Source organism: Tachypleus tridentatus, chromosome 4, assembly GCF_004210375.1.
Source record: "Tachypleus tridentatus isolate NWPU-2018 chromosome 4, ASM421037v1, whole genome shotgun sequence".
NCBI lineage: Eukaryota > Metazoa > Arthropoda > Merostomata > Xiphosura > Limulidae > Tachypleus > Tachypleus tridentatus.
The window spans coordinates 1,373,621-1,396,242 of NC_134828.1; the positions used below are offsets into that span (position 1 = coordinate 1,373,621).

The following is a 22,622-nucleotide window of genomic DNA, read 5'->3' on the forward strand; positions in this document are numbered from 1 at the left end:
AATAGTCTTGTGCAAATCTGTAGGGAGAAACCCAGGAATAGTTTTAATTATTACAGGTTTTGTACTACATTGTGTACAATAGATTTTTATATACAACAGTTTAGGATTAATGAATAGCTAACTGTTCAATCAGAAGATGTCAATCATGTAAAACAAAGAGTGATTTCTAAATTGTTTAGAAAAAATCCAAAACATGTGAAACTAGGAGAATTAGTCTCATGTGAGATTAATCAATTAGCAAGTCCACTAATCACCCAAATTACACTCAGCTCTGTTCTTTGGTCAAAATTAACTTTAATTATTACTTACTTTTAGCTTTGTAACAACACATTCTATCATAATATTTAAATTGAGAAGCTAATAATAAACTAATATAGAATCTATTTTTTCTCTCGTTTAACATAACTTCAATTTAACTAGCCTCACCTGAAGAAGTACAACCATCCAAGTGATATAATTGTAACCTTGGAAAAACCCTCCTTCAACAAGAGGTTTCAGATCACTTACAAATACTGCTGCTACTCCAAGAAGACAAGAGAAAATAGCTATAAAAAATACACTGAATCTTTGGATCAGATCTGACAAAAAACCTCTCTTACATATAAACAACCACTAAAGCCTGGAAGACAAAATAAAAACATTGTATCTTCTAACCAGTCACTATGAGATATTTATAATAGTTCATTTTAACTACATTCAATATCTTCACATTTATATATAACTTTAATGTTGAATGTTTTACATGTACAATATGTAATTTAAGTAGCATAATGAAAATTGATCTGATGTTGGTTCTGACACACTAAATACATGTACCAATGTCACGGTAGGCATTCTGATGTATTTGCTCTTTCAATTAAGATGTAACACAAAAACCTTTTTGCAGTTTAACACCACAAAGTATTAAAATCAAACAAGTATCTCTCTGTATCTCCTCATAATTTCAAGAACACTTCTGATTTCTGGTTAGAGTCTCAAGATTGAAATGTTAATGGAAGTAACAGATCTGGAAACGTTTTGATCAGTAGATATAGAAGAATGATACAACTAATGTTATAAGAGTAACAGTGTATTTACTTACAAGTGTATCAATATGTTTTATACATTCTCATCAATATAGAACTTTAGTTCCAACAACAGATTTATTTTAATCAAACTTGAATTCAACACTTGTTAATTAACGAACTATTCACGTGTGTCCTGGATCAGTGGTTTACGAACATTTCACTAGGATTACATAAACATTCTGGAAGTATAAAAAAGAACCTTTGAAAAACATTAAAAAAGAAAATAAACCCTCTGCCTCTATACTGGAGCTCAGTCTCAGAGAGATACCAGTGTAGTCCACTAGCTGGTATTTAATGTTCGCTTGTGGTTTGCCTTTTTTTTTACTAATACATACCATTATTTTCATTAAACAAATGATATGCAAGAGGGAGATATGGTAAAACATTGTGAAATACTATTTGACAAAACTGTTTTATTTTTATTTATACATATATGAATCACTTATGATCAGGGTTACTTATAAATGTGCTGTAATTAATTATTGTAAAGTTAACGTACAGGGCATTGGATCCAGTCAAATAAATCAATTAAAAAGGCTTGCTTTCCTGAATCCAAAACTGTAATTAGATCTCAGATTGGTCAAGTGAAAACAGAGCTATGAGCTGAATGCTTCATCTTGAAAAAACCCTCAGAGACATTCTATGATCTGCTGACAACACTGTCCACTGATGACAGAAAGGAACATGTAGAAGAAAATGTACTGAAAGTCAGGTATCAGTAATCAAAGATGCAGGCTCTCATATCTTTGGGTTTAAATTAAGATAAAAAAACATATAAAGTTTGGACTGATGAAAGTAAATTCCCCATAAATATCACTAACATCCAAATGTCATGCATTCCAAACAAGATATTATGATAACATTAAAACGATATTTTAGGGAAATGTCGATGAAGTAAAAGTTCTAGCCCTCTGAACCTTGTATAATGCCTCCTACTTATGTCATTATACTGTTGAATTGCATTACTTGTGAGCTACTCTGAGTTGTGTGTGTGCCTTGTGGATTTTTTTTTTATTATATTATTATTTATTTTACCTAATCTAGCCTTAACTAACCTAAAATAAAGCACTTACCCTGGTCTTGTTTCTGTTATTCACCATCAATGACATTTAACCCTAATTATTATAATAATGGTAGTAATGCACTAATTAATTTTTATTTAATTAAATAATCCACCAAAGAACATGCAATAATAATATATAAAAAGCAAATAATGTCTTATAACTATTACAATTTTCATGGTATTGTAATTTGGAGACAAGAGCTGCCACAAATTCATCTAAACTGATGTGTTTCCTGTGGAAATGAAGTTCATACTGAAAGTGAAACTGACAATTCTTGGTACAGAAAACATAACACAGTACATTATTTAGCAGATAAATATCTTGGCTTTTTGTTGATTATAAATAATACAGTATTAAACAAATGCTGAAAAACAAAGTGAAAAGCAGGTGTGGCAAGAGGGGTCTGATATTCTATTTGATAACTCTGTAACTGAGTAAGATTAAGGGCTATGAAAATTATGCTTTGCCTCAGTGACAACATTATTATTTTTATTATTATGAGTAACTTAAGTTTCACACTTATTGAAGGAGAGATGAATACATTAGATAAAAGGGTATGCCAAGACTTAGAGAGAAAAACATTTCACATTTCTAACACTAGGGAAAATTCAAGATTTTCTTAAACACTGCCTCATAAAGTTAATAATTTAATATTTATACACTATTAAAATATGGGTTTATAACTATTATTTTATGCTATAGTAATTGGTATAAAATTAAATTTTGAATGAAAATCACTAAACTTTTGTGACATATGCCCCGTAAAGGAGGATACCCATGCAGAGAGGGTTAATTCTACTAATATGCTGTGTTTTTCTACATAGTAAATAAACAATTCCTTCAAATTTATTTTGTTTCTTTTTACACTTAGTGATGTGCAATTTCAAAAAAAACCATAAAAATCATACAATAAGATTCAATACATAAACTCTGCAATCAGTTTTACACTAAAAATCACTGGAACTTCAAATGTTATAAGTAAAAATATGATTTAACTTTCCACTATACTGGTTTTTTTTTTAGAATTATAAAAAAATAAAAGTTCGAACCAAGTTATTTTGTTTTTGCTAATAAGGCCAGATGAAACCTGAAAAAAACTAAATATATATATGTACAGTTTTTCAAAGAACCACCTAATGATTTAACAAATTCAAGCATTCCAAGATGGATACAAGTAATATGTATAACAGACAAGCATTTCCAAGCATAAAGAAATAGTGACACTACAAAACTATGTATAAAAAACAGTATTAATTAACTGTAGTTTTTTTTTTTGGTTTTGCAGAATATTTCAGTTTAGCTAACAATTATACAGAAATCCAAATGTGGTAAAACAACTTAAGTTCTAATTATCAACTATAAATTAGTGCAGTTATATACTGAAATGTTGAGATTTACATCCAAGTTAGGCTTACCTAATTTACATCCAAGTTAGGCTTACCTAATTGAAAGTTTCTGATCCAGAGGGATTGAGGCGTTTCTTTAACAAGTTTTTCAAAATAAACTCCACTAAAACCACTGGAAAGACATGCAGCCAAAACTGCTAAAAGTCCAATAAATTGGGACGTCATGTCATGGTCTACGTTTGTTGAGCTGCTGGCTTCTTCTGGCCACTAGACAAAAAATTGTCTTTGTAAAATGAGAGATTTAAACAGAAATGAATACTTCATGTAATCAATAAAACATAAACATGGACAAGTATGTCCACAAGTATAGATCATATTATACATAGCACTCTAATAACTCCACTGTAGGGGGGTAAAGGAATCCTCATGCTCAATACTCCTCAATGTATATACCAAAAGAGACAGACACAATGGAAGCAGGGAGGTATGGTAGATGGTTGTCTAAGTATTTATACAAAATACATTTTTAGTTAAAGAAAACGTGAACTGCAGAACATGTTTCTCGGCTCTTCACAGAACTGCTGGAATCTCACATTAATTAGATAGTGGAAGGACCAGTATTGAGAAATTAATTAAAAACAAAAGCTTGTTTCTGAACAAATAGTACAAAAAAAAACAAAAAAAAACTCTTGAAATGTGTCTCCACTGTGGGGAGGGAGAGACTAAGAACATTGCTCGGTGAGAGATGACATCCATCTCAAGGAAAATAATACTCTTAACTCAAGAGAAGTGGTAGAAAAGAATGCAGAAAGGTTCTGTTAACTCTCTTGCTACAATGTCAGTCATATAACACTTGTTCTGTAGTCCTTGTGGTTTTGATACTTTAGATTTTAATATATATAGGGTATTAAAAGGAGTAATCTAGATTTTGTTTTGGTGGTTACGAGATTGGTCAAATTTACCAACCTTTTACAAAGTTAGGGTATAGTAAAGAACAAAAATATAGTCTACTGAAAAAAACATTTGAAATTTATTTAGATCTTATAGATTATAAAAATAAATTTGAGAAATATTTGAGACAAAGAATACTCTTTTAAATCTCAACTTGAAAATTGCTTTGCACTCAGCAATTTTTCAAATTTATTTGTCTAATCTATAAGATCTAAATAAATTTCAAATGTTTTTTCAACATACTTTGTTTTTTTGTTATTTTCTCTATCCTAACTTTATGAAAGGTTGGTAAATTTGACCAATCTTGTAACTACCAAAACAAAATCTGAATTACTTTTTTTATAGAATGACTTAAATTGTAATACTCATATATACTGATATTACAATGACATTCATTTATAATTAAATGTTATTGTTTTATTGTTCTACTATTGTCTAATTACATTTTGCACCATTATAAGTTGTAAGTCACTTGGCAAAGATGTAATTTAAGTCATGCTATCAAACTGCATTACATACAAGCTAGTTACAAGCATATCTTGTGAAAAACTTTTATATTATTATTATTTAAGTTAGCAGCATGAAATTTTCCTATTTTTACATTTTAGTTACTTTTATAATAATAAATAAATAATACACAAAAAAACAAAGTACTTACCTTTTTTGCTGTCTTTGACACTTAACCTTAATTTTTTTTATTGATGGTATTACTACAGTAAATAATGTTTTATTTGATTAAATAATGTACCACAAGATAAATAAAAATAATGAACAAAAAGCAAACAATATCCCATAACTATCAAAATTTTTCTGGCTTCCTAACTGCATGACAAGAGCTGTTAAAACTTCATTTAAGCTTGCCAATATATTTTTCATGGGAATATAGCTTAAACTGACAGTGAAATTGACAATCCTCTCTACAGAAAACAATGTAATATAATAAGTCATTTGATATATTAAAACCTTGTCTTTCTATTAGTTATAAATAATATAGTATTGAATGTCAGAAAGAACCATTAGTAATTTCCAAAAAACAAGATGTGACAGGTAGGTATGGTAAAAGGGGTCAGATTGTCTATTTCATGGCTCTATAACCAAGCATACTTAAAGGGTATGAAAATTATGCTTTGTCTGAGTGATAACATTATAATGAGTTGTTTAAGTTTTGTATTTCTTAGAAAGATGGTATATAAAAGAGGAGGGGTGCCTACAGAGCAAATTTCACAATTCTCACACCAGGTGAAATTCTACATTTTTTTTATATTATCTTATAAAAGAAAGAATTTAAAACTTAAAATATACTCTTAAAAATATGAAACATTAGCTGTGTTTTATGTTATATTCATTGGTATACCATGAAAAAGTAGTTTAATTACATTTTGAACATAACCTTGTAACATGCACAGAAACAGGTGTTCATGGTGAGAGGATTAATTGAACCTCCTGAGGGATGTTAGTGTCGCAAATACGGGAGGAATGTGAAGGCTGCTGAACCTACCTGCATATCTCAGGGGGTTGGCAGCACTTAAAAAATAGTTATATGGTACACTTACAAGAATATGATGGTATGAATCATCCAAGACCCGAGTTTCAGGACTGCCAACAGAAGTAGTAGTAGAAATGACAATTTAGTTAGTCCAAAAGGGAAAATAAAAACCCCTCAAAAGATAGGGTGGATTCAAGACAGCAACATGGAAGAAGTCATAGAAATGAATATGTATATGGACCAATCTGACCCAAAGGTACTATTCACAAAAGCCACAAGACCTGAGACTAGTCACCAAAAAAGGGTAAGTTTAGTGAGTCAACAAATGCATCAATAAGAGAACTGTCAAAGTGGGAGAAGTCCTGAGCTACCAGAAACCACTAAAGAGGATGCATATGGAGACGTCCAGAAGACGAAGTGACTGTAGAGGCTGGGATTCCTGAAAGAGACAGATCATCACATGGAGGAAGAAGTGATGTCATGAGAGCTTTGAAAACCAGAAGTTCCATATCTCAGAAATATTAAACCCAGGAAAACAAAATTATAAAGACTCTTCAATGAATAAAATACTGAGATTGCAATCAAGCTGAGAAGTACAACCAGCCAACCAACCAAGCAGAGTCTAGAAGGAGAAAAAAAGGCTATAGCACATGATGCCTCCAAAGATTGGGTTAGGAGATGTCATAACAAGGTTGAAATGCAAACATAATAAATGCACCCTCGGTGTGAAAGCATGCAGGGCATAGTCTAAAGGTGGGCGAAGTGAAAGAACCAAGAACCAAACTCCCACATGACCAAGCCAAGGATTAGTTAGAAAAACAACTGATTTCTGAGCCCTGTGATAGCTGGTCTGATGGAATATTGGACACATGGAAAGGGTCACAGGATTAGAACTCCCAAACACTTCTGTATCCGAGTGATGGAAATCCTAGGAAAAAAAAAAATCAAGTAACTGGGCAACTGTTGCAGTATAAAGAAGCTGTTGTGGTTTTGATGCAGAGTCTCAGAAGTAAAGGGTAGAGAGAAGAAGAAAAGGATGAAAACAAGCAAGTTAAGGGTAAGAGATGGTCAAAATAGGAAAAGAACAGAATAATGGCATTGGAGCTGAAAAAAAGATGAAAAATTCCAACTACAGAGAAAGGATCTGAAGTCTAGAGTCATAATTCACAATAAAAACACACAATTGGGCACTACAATATTGAAGAAAAGAATACATTTTGGGTGTACACAAAATGCTTTATAAAAGTATAGTGCAAGAAGGATGTGTTGCCTTCCTATTGGTGGAAGGCTATAGTCTAATGTTGATTATGTCATTGACTCGTGCAGTGCGCATCATTACATGTATAGATGGAATTTTGTTCCAAGTCTTTGCATATGCACAAAAAATTTAAAGAGCAGTGCAAGGATTAGCTATCTGTTCTGTAGAGAGGTTAGTAATGGTCAGAGCAGTGCAAGGATTAGCTCTCTGTTCTGTAAGAGGTTAGTAATGGTCAGAGCAGTGCAAGGATTAGCTATCTGTTCTGTAGAGAGGTAAGTTATGGTCAGAGCAGTTCAAGGATAAGCTATCTGTTCTGTAAAGAGGTTAGTTATGGTCAGAGCAGTGCAAGGATTAGCTATCTGTTCTGTAGAGAGGGAGAGGTAAGTTATGGTCAGAGCAGTTCAAGGATAAGCTATCTGTTCTGTAAAGAGGTTAGTTATGGTCAGAGCAGTGCAAGGATTAGCTACCTGTTCTATAGAGAGGTAAGTAATAGTCAGTATTTACAAATGTTGCTCTGAGATAAAGTTTAAAAAAGAAAGCATTAACTGTACTCCCATTTAAAAATTTAATTTTTTTTTTGTTAAACAGGAAGTTTCATTATGTATATAGATAGACACACACAATTAGTTTAAACATTAACTATTTCTTTGACACTACTTTGTTGACTGCAGCAGCCACCACATCCAGTTATAAACTGACAAATATTTATCAGTGTCGTATCACTTGACCCATCAAGCCAGGTTACATAAACTTCATTTTTACAGACATTAATCTTTGTCTAGATCAATTTACGTCAAACAATTTCTTTCAGCATATAATAAGTTCTTTTTTCTATGTTGTGTTATAACAATAAATTCATAATAAAGCAGCAGACATATCTGGTTCAGAGGGATGGGGGGGTCATAGCTGACCAACAGATCTTGAAAAAAGAAGTTTGACAGAATTCATAATATTAAATATCAGAAATCTTTCAGTTTCTAAAGTTAACATTTTCCTAATCCGAACATTTATTATTTCCAATACTCACAGAAAGGCTACTTAAAGAAAGTTGAAATGCCATTTTCACAGACAGTGGATTGACTGGAAGAATGACTAGAAGAAAGTCAAAATGCCATTGAAGAAAAAACAGCTAGATGATGAAGAAAATACATGATGAACACATGGGGAGTTTTGGATCTTGACAAGACAAATCCAGAAGACAGGATCCCATGACATTTATTTTGAATATAAAAATGATGCATCACTTAAGTTTAAATTTTAAAGTCTTCATTTAACTTAATGAATCTTGTACAGGGTGTTCAGAAAGTCACTGTGCACTTGTATATTTATTAACAGACATGTTTAAATATAGAATACAGGAGATAAATATGAATGGCAATTACAAACAATGTTGAAAGTGACCCCCGTTGACATCAATACAGACTTGGATCCTTCTTATTTTGTTTCTGAACACCACTATCAGTTGCTGGCTTGAAATAGACTGAATGAATGCTGTTATTGCTGCTTTCAAAACTGCACAGTGACTTTCTGAACACCCTGTACTTAGTCAAGATATTGCCTTGATAATGTACCTTAAAAATATGTCACAAAAGAGAAAGTAAATATATTTAACAAGGGATACACAACAGATGTTAGATAAAAAACAAACAAACTGAACTTAACAGAGAAGCATATATTCAATTTTACCTGAACAAGTGTAACTCCAGCCATTAAAAGCACTAGAGAGAACCACTGTTGTACTTCCAAGTGTTTATGTAACATGGTTACAGAAAATAGGGCAGTTGTCAAAATCTTCAACTGATATGTCACCTGTAACACAAACATAAATGAAAAAAGTCTTCATGAAGTCTAGAACTTATATGTCACCTGTAACACAAACATAAATAAAAAAAAGTCTTCATGAAGTCTAGAACTGATATGTCACCTGTAACACAAACATAAATGAAAAAAGTATTCATGAAGTCTAGAACTGATATGTCACCTGTAACACAAACATAAATGAAAAAAGTCTTCATGAAGTCTAGAACTGATATGTCACCTGTATCACAAACATAAATGAAAAAAGTCTTCATGAAGTCTAGAACTGATATGTCACCTGTATCACAAACATAAATAAAAAAAAGTCTTCATGAAGTCTAGAACTGATATGTCACCTGTAACACAAACATAAATGAAAAAAAGTCTTCATGAAGTCTAGAACTGATATGTCACCTGTAACACAAACATAAATAAAAAAGTCTTCATGAAGTCTAGAACTGATATGACACCTGTAACACAAACATAAATAAAAAAGTCTTCATGAAGTCTAGAACTGATATGTCACCTGTAACACAAACATAAATAAAAAGTCTTCATGAAGTCTAGAACTGATATGTCACCTGTAACACAAAGATAAATGAAGTCTTCATAAAGTCTAGAACTGATATGTCACCTGTAACACAAACATATAACTCTCTTTATTCTCCATATAAATCACTCTTTTAGTAAATCCCTGTCATTTTCACTCTCATACACAAGGTTTTCAAAACAACTAATTTAAAAATTTTGTTTACTATTCTCATTTGGAATAATCTGACATTTATATCATTAACATCAAATATCGTTTGAATATTTTAAGTAAATGCCATTACTTCTTTAAAAAAAAATCTGGTTTGAATTTCGTGCAAAGCTATACAAGGGCTATCTCTGGTAGCCATCCCTAATTTAGCAGTGAAAGATTAGAAGACAGACTGTTCATCATCACCACCCACCGCCAACTCTTGGGATACTTTTTTACTAATGAATAGTGGGTTTAGTTTGTTTGTTTTGAATTTTGCACAAAGCTACATGAGGGCTATCTGCACCAGCCATCTTTAATTTTGCAGTGTAAGACTAGAGGGAAAGCAGCTAGTCATCACTATCCACTGCCAACCTTTGGGCTACTCTTTTACCAACAAATAGTGGGATTGACCATCACTTTATAATGCCCCTACAACTGAAAGGGTGAGCATGTTTTGTGTTATGGGGATTCGAACCCTAGACCCTCAGATTACAAGTTGAGTGCCTTATCAACCTGGCCATGAATAGTGGGACTGACCATCACATTATAACATCCCACACCTGAAGTGCTGAGCATGTTTAGTGGGATGATAATTTGAAGTCATGGCCTTCAGATTGCAAATCAAGTGCCCTAACCTCCTGACCACGCAGGATCCTTAAAAAAAAGAACAGTGTAGATGGTTTGTAAGTACACGACTGATAGGTTATCTTTATTTTGTGACAAGAAGTGAGTGAAACTGGAGTGAAAATGTACAATATTTGAAAATATTTTTAAAAAATCTGTCTTATACAAAACGTAACTTCTATAATAAAATCTACTGCAGGATAACTGGTTATGAACCAATATATATACACACAGTGTAGCTGTTACAAACCTGGTAAGTAGCAGCATCCAGTTTAGATAAAGCAAGAAATAAAAGATTATTCTGAACTGTGTATAATGCAGCCGGCACAAGTACTTTACAAGTGTCATAAGGTTTACTCCAGACTTCCAAGTGAAGCAGCTTTAGTAGCTGGTTTGCTGACCAGCCTGAATAGATGAAAATAAACACACATTCAGTACATTAGTACAAAAGCCAAATTGAAGAAAAAATAACATTAAAAAATAAAAAGAATTCAGTTTGATAGCATCATTGAAACCTGTTTACATTGTACATACCTCAATCTTCAAACAAATGTGTGTCATTATAAACTATATTAAACAGTTTGGATTGTGGATAACATACCTCAATCTTCAAACAAATGTGTGTCATTATAAACTATATTAAACAGTTTGGATTGTGGATAACATACCTCAATCTTCAAACAAATGTGTGTCATTATAAACTATATTAAACAGTTTGGATTGTGGATAACATAGCTCATTCTTCAAACAAATGTGTGTCATTATAAACTATATTAAACAGTTTGGATTGTGGATAACATACCTCAATCTTCAAACAAATGTGTGTCATTATAAACTATATTAAACAGTTTGGATTGTGGATAACATACCTCAATCTTCAAACAAATGTGTGTCATTATAAACTATATTAAACAGTTTGGATTGTGGATAACATACCTCAATCTTCAAACAAATGTGTGTCATTATAAACTATATTAAACAGTTTGGATTGTGGATAACATAGCTCATTCTTCAAACAAATGTGTGTCATTATAAACTATATTAAACAGTTTGGATTGTGGATAACATACCTCAGTCTTCAAACAAATGTGTGTCATTATAAACTATATTAAACAGTTTGGATTGTGGATAACATACCTCAATCTTCAAACAAATGTGTGTCATTATAAACTATATTAAACAGTTTGGATTGTGGATAACATACCTCATTCTTCAAACAAATGTGTGTCATTATAAACTATATTAAACAGTTTGGATTGTGGATAACATACCTCAATCTTCAAACAAATGTGTGTCATTATAAACTATATTAAACAGTTTGGATTGTGGATAACATACCTCATTCTTCAAACAAATGTGTGTCATTATAAACTATATTAAACAGTTTGGATTGTGGATAACATACCTCAATCTTCAAACAAATGTGTGTCATTATAAACTATATTAAACAGTTTGGATTGTGGATAACATACCTCATTCTTCAAACAAATGTGTGTCATTATAAACTATATTAAACAGTTTGGATTGTGGATAACATACCTCAATCTTCAAACAAATGTGTGTCATTATAAACTATATTAAACAGTTTGGATTGTGGATAACATACCTCAGTCTTCAAACAAATGTGTGTCATTATAAACTATATTAAACAGTTTGGATTGTGGATAACATACCTCATTCTTCAAACAAATGTGTGTCATTATAAACTATATTAAACAGTTTGGATTGTGGATAACATACCTCAGTCTTCAAACAAATGTGTGTCATTATAAACTATATTAAACAGTTTGGATTGTGGATAACATACCTCATTCTTCAAACAAATGTGTGTCATTATAAACTATATTAAACAGTTTGGATTGTGGATAACATAGCTCAATCTTCAAACAAATGTGTCATTATAAACTATATTAAACAGTTTGGATTGTGGATAACATACCTCAATCTTCAAACAAATGTGTGTCATTATAAACTATATTAAACAGTTTGGATTGTGGATAACATACCTCAATCTCAAACAAATGTGTGTCATTATAAACTATATTAAACAGTTTGGATTGTGGATAACATACCTCAATCTTCAAACAAATGTGTGTCATTATAAACTATATTAAACAGTTTGGATTGTGGATAACATACCTCATTCTTCAAACAAATGTGTGTCATTATAAACTATATTAAACAGTTTGGATTGTGGATAACATACCTCATTCTTCAAACAAATGTGTGTCATTATAAACTATATTAAACAGTTTGGATTGTGGATAACATAGCTCAATCTTCAAACAAATGTGTCATTATAAACTATATTAAACAGTTTGGATTGTGGATAACATACCTCAATCTTCAAACAAATGTGTGTCATTATAAACTATATTAAACAGTTTGGATTGTGGATAACATACCTCAGTCTTCAAACAAATGTGTGTCATTATAAACTATATTAAACAGTTTGGATTGTGGATAACATACCTCATTCTTCAAACAAATGTGTGTCATTATAAACTATATTAAACAGTTTGGATTGTGGATAACATACCTCAGTCTTCAAACAAATGTGTGTCATTATAAACTATATTAAACAGTTTGGATTGTGGATAACATAGCTCATTCTTCAAACAAATGTGTGTCATTATAAACTATATTAAACAGTTTGGATTGTGGATAACATACCTCAATCTTCAAACAAATGTGTGTCATTATAAACTATATTAAACAGTTTGGATTGTGGATAACATACCTCAATCTTCAAACAAATGTGTGTCATTATAAACTATATTAAACAGTTTGGATTGTGGATAACATAGCTCAGTCTTCAAACAAATGTGTGTCATTATAAACTATATTAAACAGTTTGGATTGTGGATAACATAGCTCATTCTTCAAACAAATGTGTGTCATTATAAACTATATTAAACAGTTTGGATTGTGGATAACATACCTCAATCTTCAAACAAATGTGTGTCATTATAAACTATATTAAACAGTTTGGATTGTGGATAACATACCTCAATCTTCAAACAAATGTGTGTCATTATAAACTATATTAAACAGTTTGGATTGTGGATAACATACCTCAATCTTCAAACAAATGTGTGTCATTATAAACTATATTAAACAGTTTGGATTGTGGATAACATACCTCAGTCTTCAAACAAATGTGTGTCATTATAAACTATATTAAACAGTTTGGATTGTGGATAACATAGCTCAATCTTCAAACAAATGTGTGTCATTATAAACTATATTAAACAGTTTAGATTGTGGATAACATAGCTCAATCTCAAACAAATGTGTGTCATTATAAACTATATTAAACAGTTTGGATTGTGGATAACATAGCTCAATCTCAAACAAATGTGTGTCATTATAAACTATATTAAACAGTTTAGATTGTGGATAACATAGCTCAATCTCAAACAAATGTGTGTCATTATAAACTATATTAAACAGTTTGGATTGTGGATAACATAGCTCAATCTTCAAACAAATGTGTGTCATTATAAACTATATTAAACAGTTTGGATTGTGGATAACATACCTCATTCTTCAAACAAATGTGTGTCATTATAAACTATATTAAACAGTTTGGATTGTGGATAACATACCTCATTCTTCAAACAAATGTGTGTCATTATAAACTATATTAAACAGTTTGGATTGTGGATAACATACCTCAATCTTCAAACAAATGTGTGTCATTATAAACTATATTAAACAGTTTGGATTGTGGATAACATAGCTCAGTCTTCAAACAAATGTGTGTCATTATAAACTATATTAAACAGTTTGGATTGTGGATAACATACCTCAATCTTCAAACAAATGTGTGTCATTATAAACTATATTAAACAGTTTGGATTGTGGATAACATACCTCAATCTTCAAACAAATGTGTGTCATAAACTATATTAAACAGTTTGGATTGTGGATAACATACCTCAATCTTCAAACAAATGTGTGTCATTATAAACTATATTAAACAGTTTGGATTGTGGATAACATACCTCAGTCTTCAAACAAATGTGTGTCATTATAAACTATATTAAACAGTTTGGATTGTGGATAACATACCTCATTCTTCAAACAAATGTGTGTCATTATAAACTATATTAAACAGTTTGGATTGTGGATAACATACCTCAGTCTTCAAACAAATGTGTGTCATTATAAACTATATTAAACAGTTTGGATTGTGGATAACATACCTCAATCTTCAAACAAATGTGTGTCATTATAAACTATATTAAACAGTTTGGATTGTGGATATTTATTTTGTTTATTTCTTTATTTTAGTGTAAAGTTACACACACACACACGAGCTGTGTTATGCCCACCATAGAGAATCAAACCTTGGATTTTAGCACTACAAGATAAACTTATCACTAAACCACCAAGGGCAACTTATTTTGTTAAACATATGTGATATACAATGTATGTAGGACAATATAATAAGTTGTGACATCAAACTAATTGAATCAAATATTTCAAATTAATAATAATTGAGTTTTTAAAGCATGTAACAGCAAACTATGATGTTCATATATGTATTTTTTTCTATAATTATCCTTTCATATGGAATAATTTATACTAGTTTTTCATATTTTTATACTGTTTCTTTATAATGTTGTTAAATGATACTAAAGTAGTGCCATATCTGTACATATATTCCAAGAAACAAATCATAATAGAGAAAAAGGTTTTACAAACTTGATTATAATCACTTTAAAAAATATATTAAATTTGAAGCATGATGAAAACCAACTAGTTTGTTTTTAAACCTAGGACAGTAGTGAAAAACAAGTGGAAATGTACAGTCAAACATCGATATAAGGCGCTAGTTGGGGTCCAAAAAATTCGACCACGTTGTATCTGATTGCGCCTTATACCGATTTGATTATATATTTTTTTGACCCTCGGGTGGCGATAATGCAAAATTTACACGTTTTGTAGTGAAATAAAGAAAACAAACAAAACTACTTACACCAATGATATAGCATTTTTTTATTTATTAAACTCAATTTTAAGACTGAAATTAAATGTAAAAGCAGAATTCTAAAGAAATTTATCGAATTCATTACTTTGATGGGGGCTGATATTCTAAAAATAGTTCCGTCAGAGCAATCATGTGATCGTTTTTACGATTAGACACTGATTAAAATTAGTTCAATTTTAAAAGTTAATACATATAGTAATTAATTTTGATAATTTATTTACTAATTATTAAAATCTAAGTACAAACTGAAGTCAAATAATTACCAGATAAAAAAAATGTCATGGCAAAGTTTGAAATACAATTCAGTACTGAAACAAAACGGATTTTCAAAAAATTTAATAACAATAAAATATAGTAAGCACATAAAACAAGTTGAAATGCACAAATTTATAGTTACTCAGTAGTCTTCTTTCTTTCAAAAGCCTCCAAAAGTGTCTGTTGTCTTCCTCCTTGGTTCCGCATCCTCTTCGCAGTTCTCATTAGGTCCTGGATCTGTAGTATCTTGCAAATTCCTAGATTGTGGTGTTCTGCCCAATATAGAAGTTGTTCTGTGTACTGTACTGCCTGAGTTGAGGTGATGCAATTCCTGAGTTCTTCTGGAATGGGGTCATCTTCTTCTTCTTCATCTGGAGTGGTAAAATCTGTGGGTGCTGCAGCTGGGTTCTCTATTGCTTTCTGGATCTCTTCATCTGTGAGGGGTGGCTGGGTAACTGGTGCTACTTCGTCAATCTCGGCCCACTGCTTGAGGGATGAATTCCACTGCTGCTGCTATATCTGCCGACTTTGCCTCTCCACAAATCTTGATCTGGTTGATGCCGTGCCGCTCCTTGAATCTCTGTAGCCATCCATGGGTGGGCTGCCAATCTTCTTTCTGGTATAGTTGCTGGTAGGTCTTCTCTGCCTTTGCAAGGACCATGGATCCTGAGATGGGAATGTTGTCTGCTCAAGTCTCACAAACCAATCATAAACTTCCATGTCCACTGCTGGGTCTGCTGCTGTCTTGGCTTTCTTCCTCTGTAGTCCTGTCATTCTGTCTACCTGGTTGCAGAATTCTCTCAGTTGATCTTCATTCTTCAGCCAACCTCGAAGTGTAGACTCTGGAACTCCTATTTCTTTCATAATCTTGGTCCTTGCTTCCCGTTCGGATTAGCTGCACAATCTGTATCTTCTCTTGTACCGTGTGAGCATTCCTTTTGGTGCCTCTCTTCTCCATGGGTATAAATACGCTGTATGTTGAAAAAATATGAAAATCGCAGTCTGTCGCCACCGGATGGTCACTATCCCATTCACTCACGACAAAATTGATTGATCGACGAAATTCTGCCTATGAGCTGGTGTTACAAGACCTTTCAGTTATTTGGCGATATTAGAATAAAAGGGAATAGCTGACGTCACAGATTTCCAAGAAACTATTTCGTCTGAAAGCTTCTGGGGAGCGAGCTGTTTCTTAGAAATTTATATGGTTTCAACATTGACGTTATCGTTTGCAGCACTTCATGCCACTGTCACTGGTGTATGAGTGTATATGACTCATCCTTCGTCATCCATCGGTCGATCAAGAATGACTTGTGGTTTTAATGAAAATAAAGTTTTGATTCTTCTTGCCTACGCACTGAGAGCTATCCTATGACTGGCAGATTATGTACTTTACTGCAGTTGACAGCACCAGGAATTATTACATGCAGGCCGGGGTTTGATCACAATATGCGGCGTGAAAACCATACAAAAAGATTGAAGTGGATTTGGTTTTTGATTTTTGATCACATTAACCGGCTGATTACATTAAGCAGTGGTAATATTAAGTGGCGGCCTCTGTAGAAACCCCAAAAAATTTGGGACCTAAGACCCCATCACGCCCAACTGATTATCGCGCTTTATCGATGCGTTTTATATCGATGTTTACCTGTATTTAATAAATATAACTAGTTTTTAATAAAAATGTTAACATTTTCCTGAAAAGACAATCTAATAAAGTTCACAATGTAGAGTTGAGACATCTGACAGTAATACTCAGTGATGACGAGAAACCCACTTGTTGAGAAAAGTGTTTTCTCAGCCCAAACGAGCCGTTTTTGCATATAAATGACAGTAATACTGTTGCACTTTATACAGAGTCCAGAATTTACATCAACAAAATTACTAGTGTTAATAAACTTGTGTTTATTAAGCAGAAAGCTACACACTGGGTTGGATTGCTTTGCTCACAGGTGATGAAACCTGATATTTAGCACTAGAAGACAACACACTTACTATTAAGCCACTAGGGGGCAATATACTACCCAAATAAGGGTGACATTGTGCAAATTGTTTAATGAAAAAATATCATTAATTTTGTAAGCACAAAACCAGCTACTCTCAAATGAAAAACTGTTTACTATACTATCTTTAAAATAAGATATTTTCTATTAAAAACTTGTTTATGGCTAAATATAAAGCAAGTTTTACTTTGATGCTCGTAAAGACTACAGTGAATCAAATTTTAGGCTATAACTTTCTTCTGAGTAGAAGGTCAAAGTAATCATGTTAAGCATTCGTATATTTTTTTAACTATACATCTACTGGAAGCTGAAAATCAATCTAAAGACATGATTCATTACACATGCGTTTATGAATCCCTGAAGAAGTCATCACATACATAGATATCTAAAACTGATTGATAGCATAAATAATAGTGTGAATGACCAACACATGTGTGTATTGTCTACAATTTAATAAATAATTAAAACCAACATTTCATATTTCAGTTAAGTTTTAATTTTATAAACATGAAATATTAACACTAATAATGTGTTAAATGTTAGCATAAATAACATTCTAGCATGTTCCTATAAATATTTTTCCGGAACTTAATTGTGGACAAAGATGATTTGTCCACATGATAAAATGTTCAGCAAAAATATATTTTTAATTTTTATATTTATATCAAATCTCAATCATGAAAAAATAAAACATTTATGTGAAAATGACAAGTCAATTTGCAATATTAACTCTAATAAAATAACAAACAACAGTACTGTATGAACAAATTATAGTCAGTTTAAGTTTAAAAACATATTACCACTCTGGGAAAGAAGAAGACTCAAACAAGTGATCATCTTGAACACTTCAGAAAGAACGACAGCAGTGGAACTCAAGTACCGCCCACCAACTGAAGGTACAGTTCTGGAGTAGCGAAGTAATAAAACTAGACTAGAAGTTTGAAGCACAAGGGTTGAAAGGGAAATGTATTTTATCACAGAATTCATCTGAAATGTAATTAAAAAAACAAATACCATAAACAACCTTAGAATTTCCCACGAGTCGGAAAACAAAAGATTACTACCTAAACAATGTAAAGAACGAATAGCTTATGGGTTCATGATTTTATTGGCTACAGTTTCCCTGATGTCATATAGTGCTCTAAAAAAAATTAAACAAAGGTACTGTTGATAGTGCACTTAATTTTATAAACTACTGCTGGGAATTTCTGTATATTTGACATGGAAAATGAGTGAATACACCCAATAATTTTTTTTTGTCAGTTATTTACACCAAGTACTGGGAGAAACAAAAACAAAATTACTCAATACTGTAATTGTGCTGGTACTGAATTACACTCAAAGTTGGCAATTTGAGGATTAATATGGTCATAAGAACTACAATTACGATTTTAAAGAAAAATACCTACATGAAAGAAAACTGAAGAGCTTGAAAATCTTACTGCTTCCAAGGTATATTTCTATACAGCAGATAAACATATCACAAATTTTATTTACAGGTATATCAGTCAATGTGCTCCACTAAAGAGGCTGAAACACTATGAGGATGCCATTCAGAAAATTAATTAGTTCAGAAAATCACACTGATGAAGTTTAAATAAAGAATAGTTAATTGGGTTGAAGGATAAGGAAAACAAAATGTTACTCAGAAACTCCAGTCAAACTGGATCTCTATTAAACCTTTTGTCATTGTATCTAAGCATGGTTGGTATCACTAGGTCATCTTCACTTTTTTTTTGTTAACCTGAAGATGAACTAGGAAGGTCAAAACACTGTTCTCTCCTTACCAGTAAGTGTTAATACCCATACCAGCCATTCTGGGATGTATTTTTATTTCATCTTCAAGAATTACTTTTGTGCCACTGTTTTTCCTTATTCATATTAATCACAGCAATAAGGACATAACTAGTAATTATTACATTAAACTTTAGGATGTTTCTAGCTGTGTAGATGAGCTCTAATCAACAGATAAACTGGATTCAGAGAAGGACTACTACAATGACTGAAGATGAAAGGATGAGGACAGAAGATCTCTTAATGTACTTCTCTTGAAAAACACAAGTAAAAGGTGATGATAACTTGAACTTAAGATTATCTTTGGGATAAAAATGGATAAAGGTTCACTGTTTGTTTGTTTTTTTAATGAGAGGAACCAAATTTAAGTAGTGGAAAAAACAGAATGGGATTTCATATAAGACAGCTTCACTGCATTCTAACTTTCACCTCACTCTGTTCAGCTGTTTTTAGAAATTTAACTGACAAACACATGCACAGGGGTGAAAACACAACTTCATACATCTTTGGTGGCAGTGGTAATTAATGGCCTTCATCCTATCAATCCTCTGGATAATCTTGTAAGCTTCAATTGATTTTTCACAAACAAACAACGATGCAACTTTATTGGTTGGTTGTTTGATTTAGTGTTGTATGGCACAAAGCTAGCTAGGCCTATCTGTCTCAAACATCTGGTAAAAAATTAAAAGTAAATTTAGTAAAATTCATAAAAGAAAATTAAGGTAAAACAAAACAAACTTTCAACAATATATATAGATAGTATAAAACCAATATTTACATTTAGTCTACAGAAGTAAGAGAAAAACTACAGTTAATACAAGTTGTAAAGGACTTTCTGTAGTGTAACTGTAATTATCATAACTCACCAGGAAAACTAACAGGTAAGTACAAAAACCACCATCAGTCACCTGAAGTTGGCCTTTCTAGTCCTGGTTCCAAGTTATTTAATGTTACGGTCAGTTTCTAATTTCAAATTGAACTTAAACTGTGATTTTTAAAAGGGAGCCACATTAAACAGGTGTAATGTACAAATTAAAAACTTAAATGACATTAAAAAGATTAATGGCCTTTAAAAAACTAAAAACACTACCAAGGTGGACAGTGTCACCATCACCAATAACACTGTCTAACATTATGGACAAACCTTGGGATAGAACATCCTTAAAATGGTGCCGTTGTTGTGAATCATAACGATGACAAGAAAGCAAATTGTAACTTATTGTGATCTGAGTGTTACACAAACTACACACTGGTGCATCAGTCTCAGATAAAAGAAAACAATGAGTTAAAAACTTGACCAATACATAGTCTAGTTAGAACAACTTCCTCTTTCCGATCCTTACGGGAACAAGACGGCCAAAGTCCAATACAGGGTTTTATTTGGAAAAGCTTGTTTTCGCATTGCTCACTCCAAGTCAACTGCCAGCTGGTACAGAGCCAAGCCTTGAATATAGGACCATTGTCCATGTATGGAACAGGCACAGTGGTGATAGTGCCAGAGTAGAGAGACTTAGCTGCAGTGGTGGTGAGCTTGTTCCAGCGAATACCAACGTGGCCCAGTATCCAAAAAAACTGGATAAAAGTAGATGTTAAAGAGAAATGGGTCAGTCAGTTTTGAATATCAGTGAGAACAGGTTATGAACCAACATGAAGCAATTCCAGGGCCAGTAGAGAACTAAGCGAGTCAGTATAAATAGTGCAGTTTCAGTACTGCTTAGCGTCTATGTGATCCAGGACAAGAGAAATGGCATACAGTTCAGCAGTGAACACAGAAGCTGTAGAGGGGATTCTGTGTGTAACCACTGAACCACAACAAACCATGACAGAGCCCACACAGTCAGCTGATTTTGAACCATCTGTATAAATAGGAATGGAAGGATGGTTCGGAAAGATGTTCAGCAAATAGCAGACAGTATTTCCAATCAGGAGCAGATACTTCTCTGAGATGACTTAAAGATAGGTCAAATGGTTTTAGAGAAAGAGAAGTTAAAGCCATTTGCTGTGGTCCACTTCAGTAAATGATTGAGGGCAGTGCAGTCTGTAGCTACAACTCAACACACCTCATGTTCGACGACTGACATGAGATGTGAAAGTCGTTGACACAGAGCCCTTTTGCAACAGTATGAAGGAGTTGTTCAGAAATGGAATTAAGTTTCATACTGAAAACTGTGACACTCAGAACAGAGACCAGAGGGACTCCAAGTTCTTGTAGAAAAGAATGGGAAAGTGTCGAACCCACATGAACTTGGAATCTCTTGTCCATTAAAACGTTTTTAATAAAAATGGGCAAATGGCCATGTAACCCATATATATGGAGGTCTGCAAAAATTCCATACCTCCATGTTGTATCATAAGCCTTCTCAATGTCAAAGAATACTGATACAAGATGTTGTCATTTGAGTAAGGCTTCTCTGATTGATGTTTCAAGTCAAATCAGGTGTTCCATGGTGGAGCACTGTCGTCGGAACCCACACTGGGTGGGCAAGAGAAAGTTGTTTGATTCCTCAAATCAAACAAAATGAGCATTAACCATCCTCTCTTAGGTCTCACAGAGACAGTTTGTCAAAGCAACTGGATTGTAGTTGGAAGGACTCTTGGGATCCTTCCCAGGCTTAGAGAAAGGTAGGATAATAACCTGGCAACAGGCATCAGAAAAACATACTCCTGCCAGATGTGATTAAAACAGTCAAAAGAATAGCAAGAGAAGCAGGAGATAGATAGTACAGCATGTCGTAGTGTATATCATCAAGTCCAACCAATGTACTGCCAGACTGATAAAGGGCCAGTTTGAGTTTACACCAGTATTAAGGGACTATTATAGTCATAGAGACAATCAGCTCGAAAGGAAGAGGTGATCACTCTGCTCAGTCTTGATGGCGAGAGAAGGTGGAAGAAGAAGCAGATGTGCTAGATACCGGCAAAACTTTCACCTAGAGTATTGGCAATGCTCTGGCTATCAGCTACTTCCTGGCTATCAGAGAGCAAGATCGAGAGGGAGAACAGAATTATATTGCCCACTGACCTTTGAATCTTGTCCCACATGACTTTGGAACTGGTGGTAGAAGATATGCTGGTTGTGAACTTAATACAAGATTCCTTCTGGCTTTGACATCTTACCCACGAGCATGTGCACAGGCCTGCTGGAAAGCCATGCAGTCCAAGTGTGTGGGATAGCTACAGAAAGTATCCCAGGCCTGTTTTGAGCTTTCCGTGTCATGTGGCAGCAGGATTCCACCATG

General features: G+C 32.9%; 1 protein-coding gene across 5 annotated transcripts in view; it reads right to left on the reverse strand.

The window, feature by feature from the left end:
• The window catches only part of LOC143248431 (UDP-N-acetylglucosamine transporter-like), a 38,421-nt gene extending 16,783 nt beyond the window's left edge, over positions 1–21,638 (reverse strand). For 3 of the 5 annotated variants that reach the window (XM_076496783.1, XM_076496786.1, XM_076496787.1), the window contains exons 1-5: positions 18,390–21,638; positions 10,586–10,740; positions 8,859–8,981; positions 3,573–3,744; positions 427–545 (exon numbers count right to left, since the gene is read on the reverse strand). In XM_076496783.1, the coding sequence (XP_076352898.1) occupies positions 427–545; positions 3,573–3,744; positions 8,859–8,981; positions 10,586–10,740; positions 18,390–18,606 (786 nt within the window). In that variant the 5' untranslated portion in view covers positions 18,607–21,638. The remainder of the gene's footprint in view (positions 1–426; positions 546–3,572; positions 3,745–8,858; positions 8,982–10,585; positions 10,741–18,389) is intronic. The other 2 variants (XM_076496785.1, XM_076496784.1) reach the window with 2 other exon arrangements.
• Between the last annotated feature and the right edge of the window lie 984 nt (positions 21,639–22,622).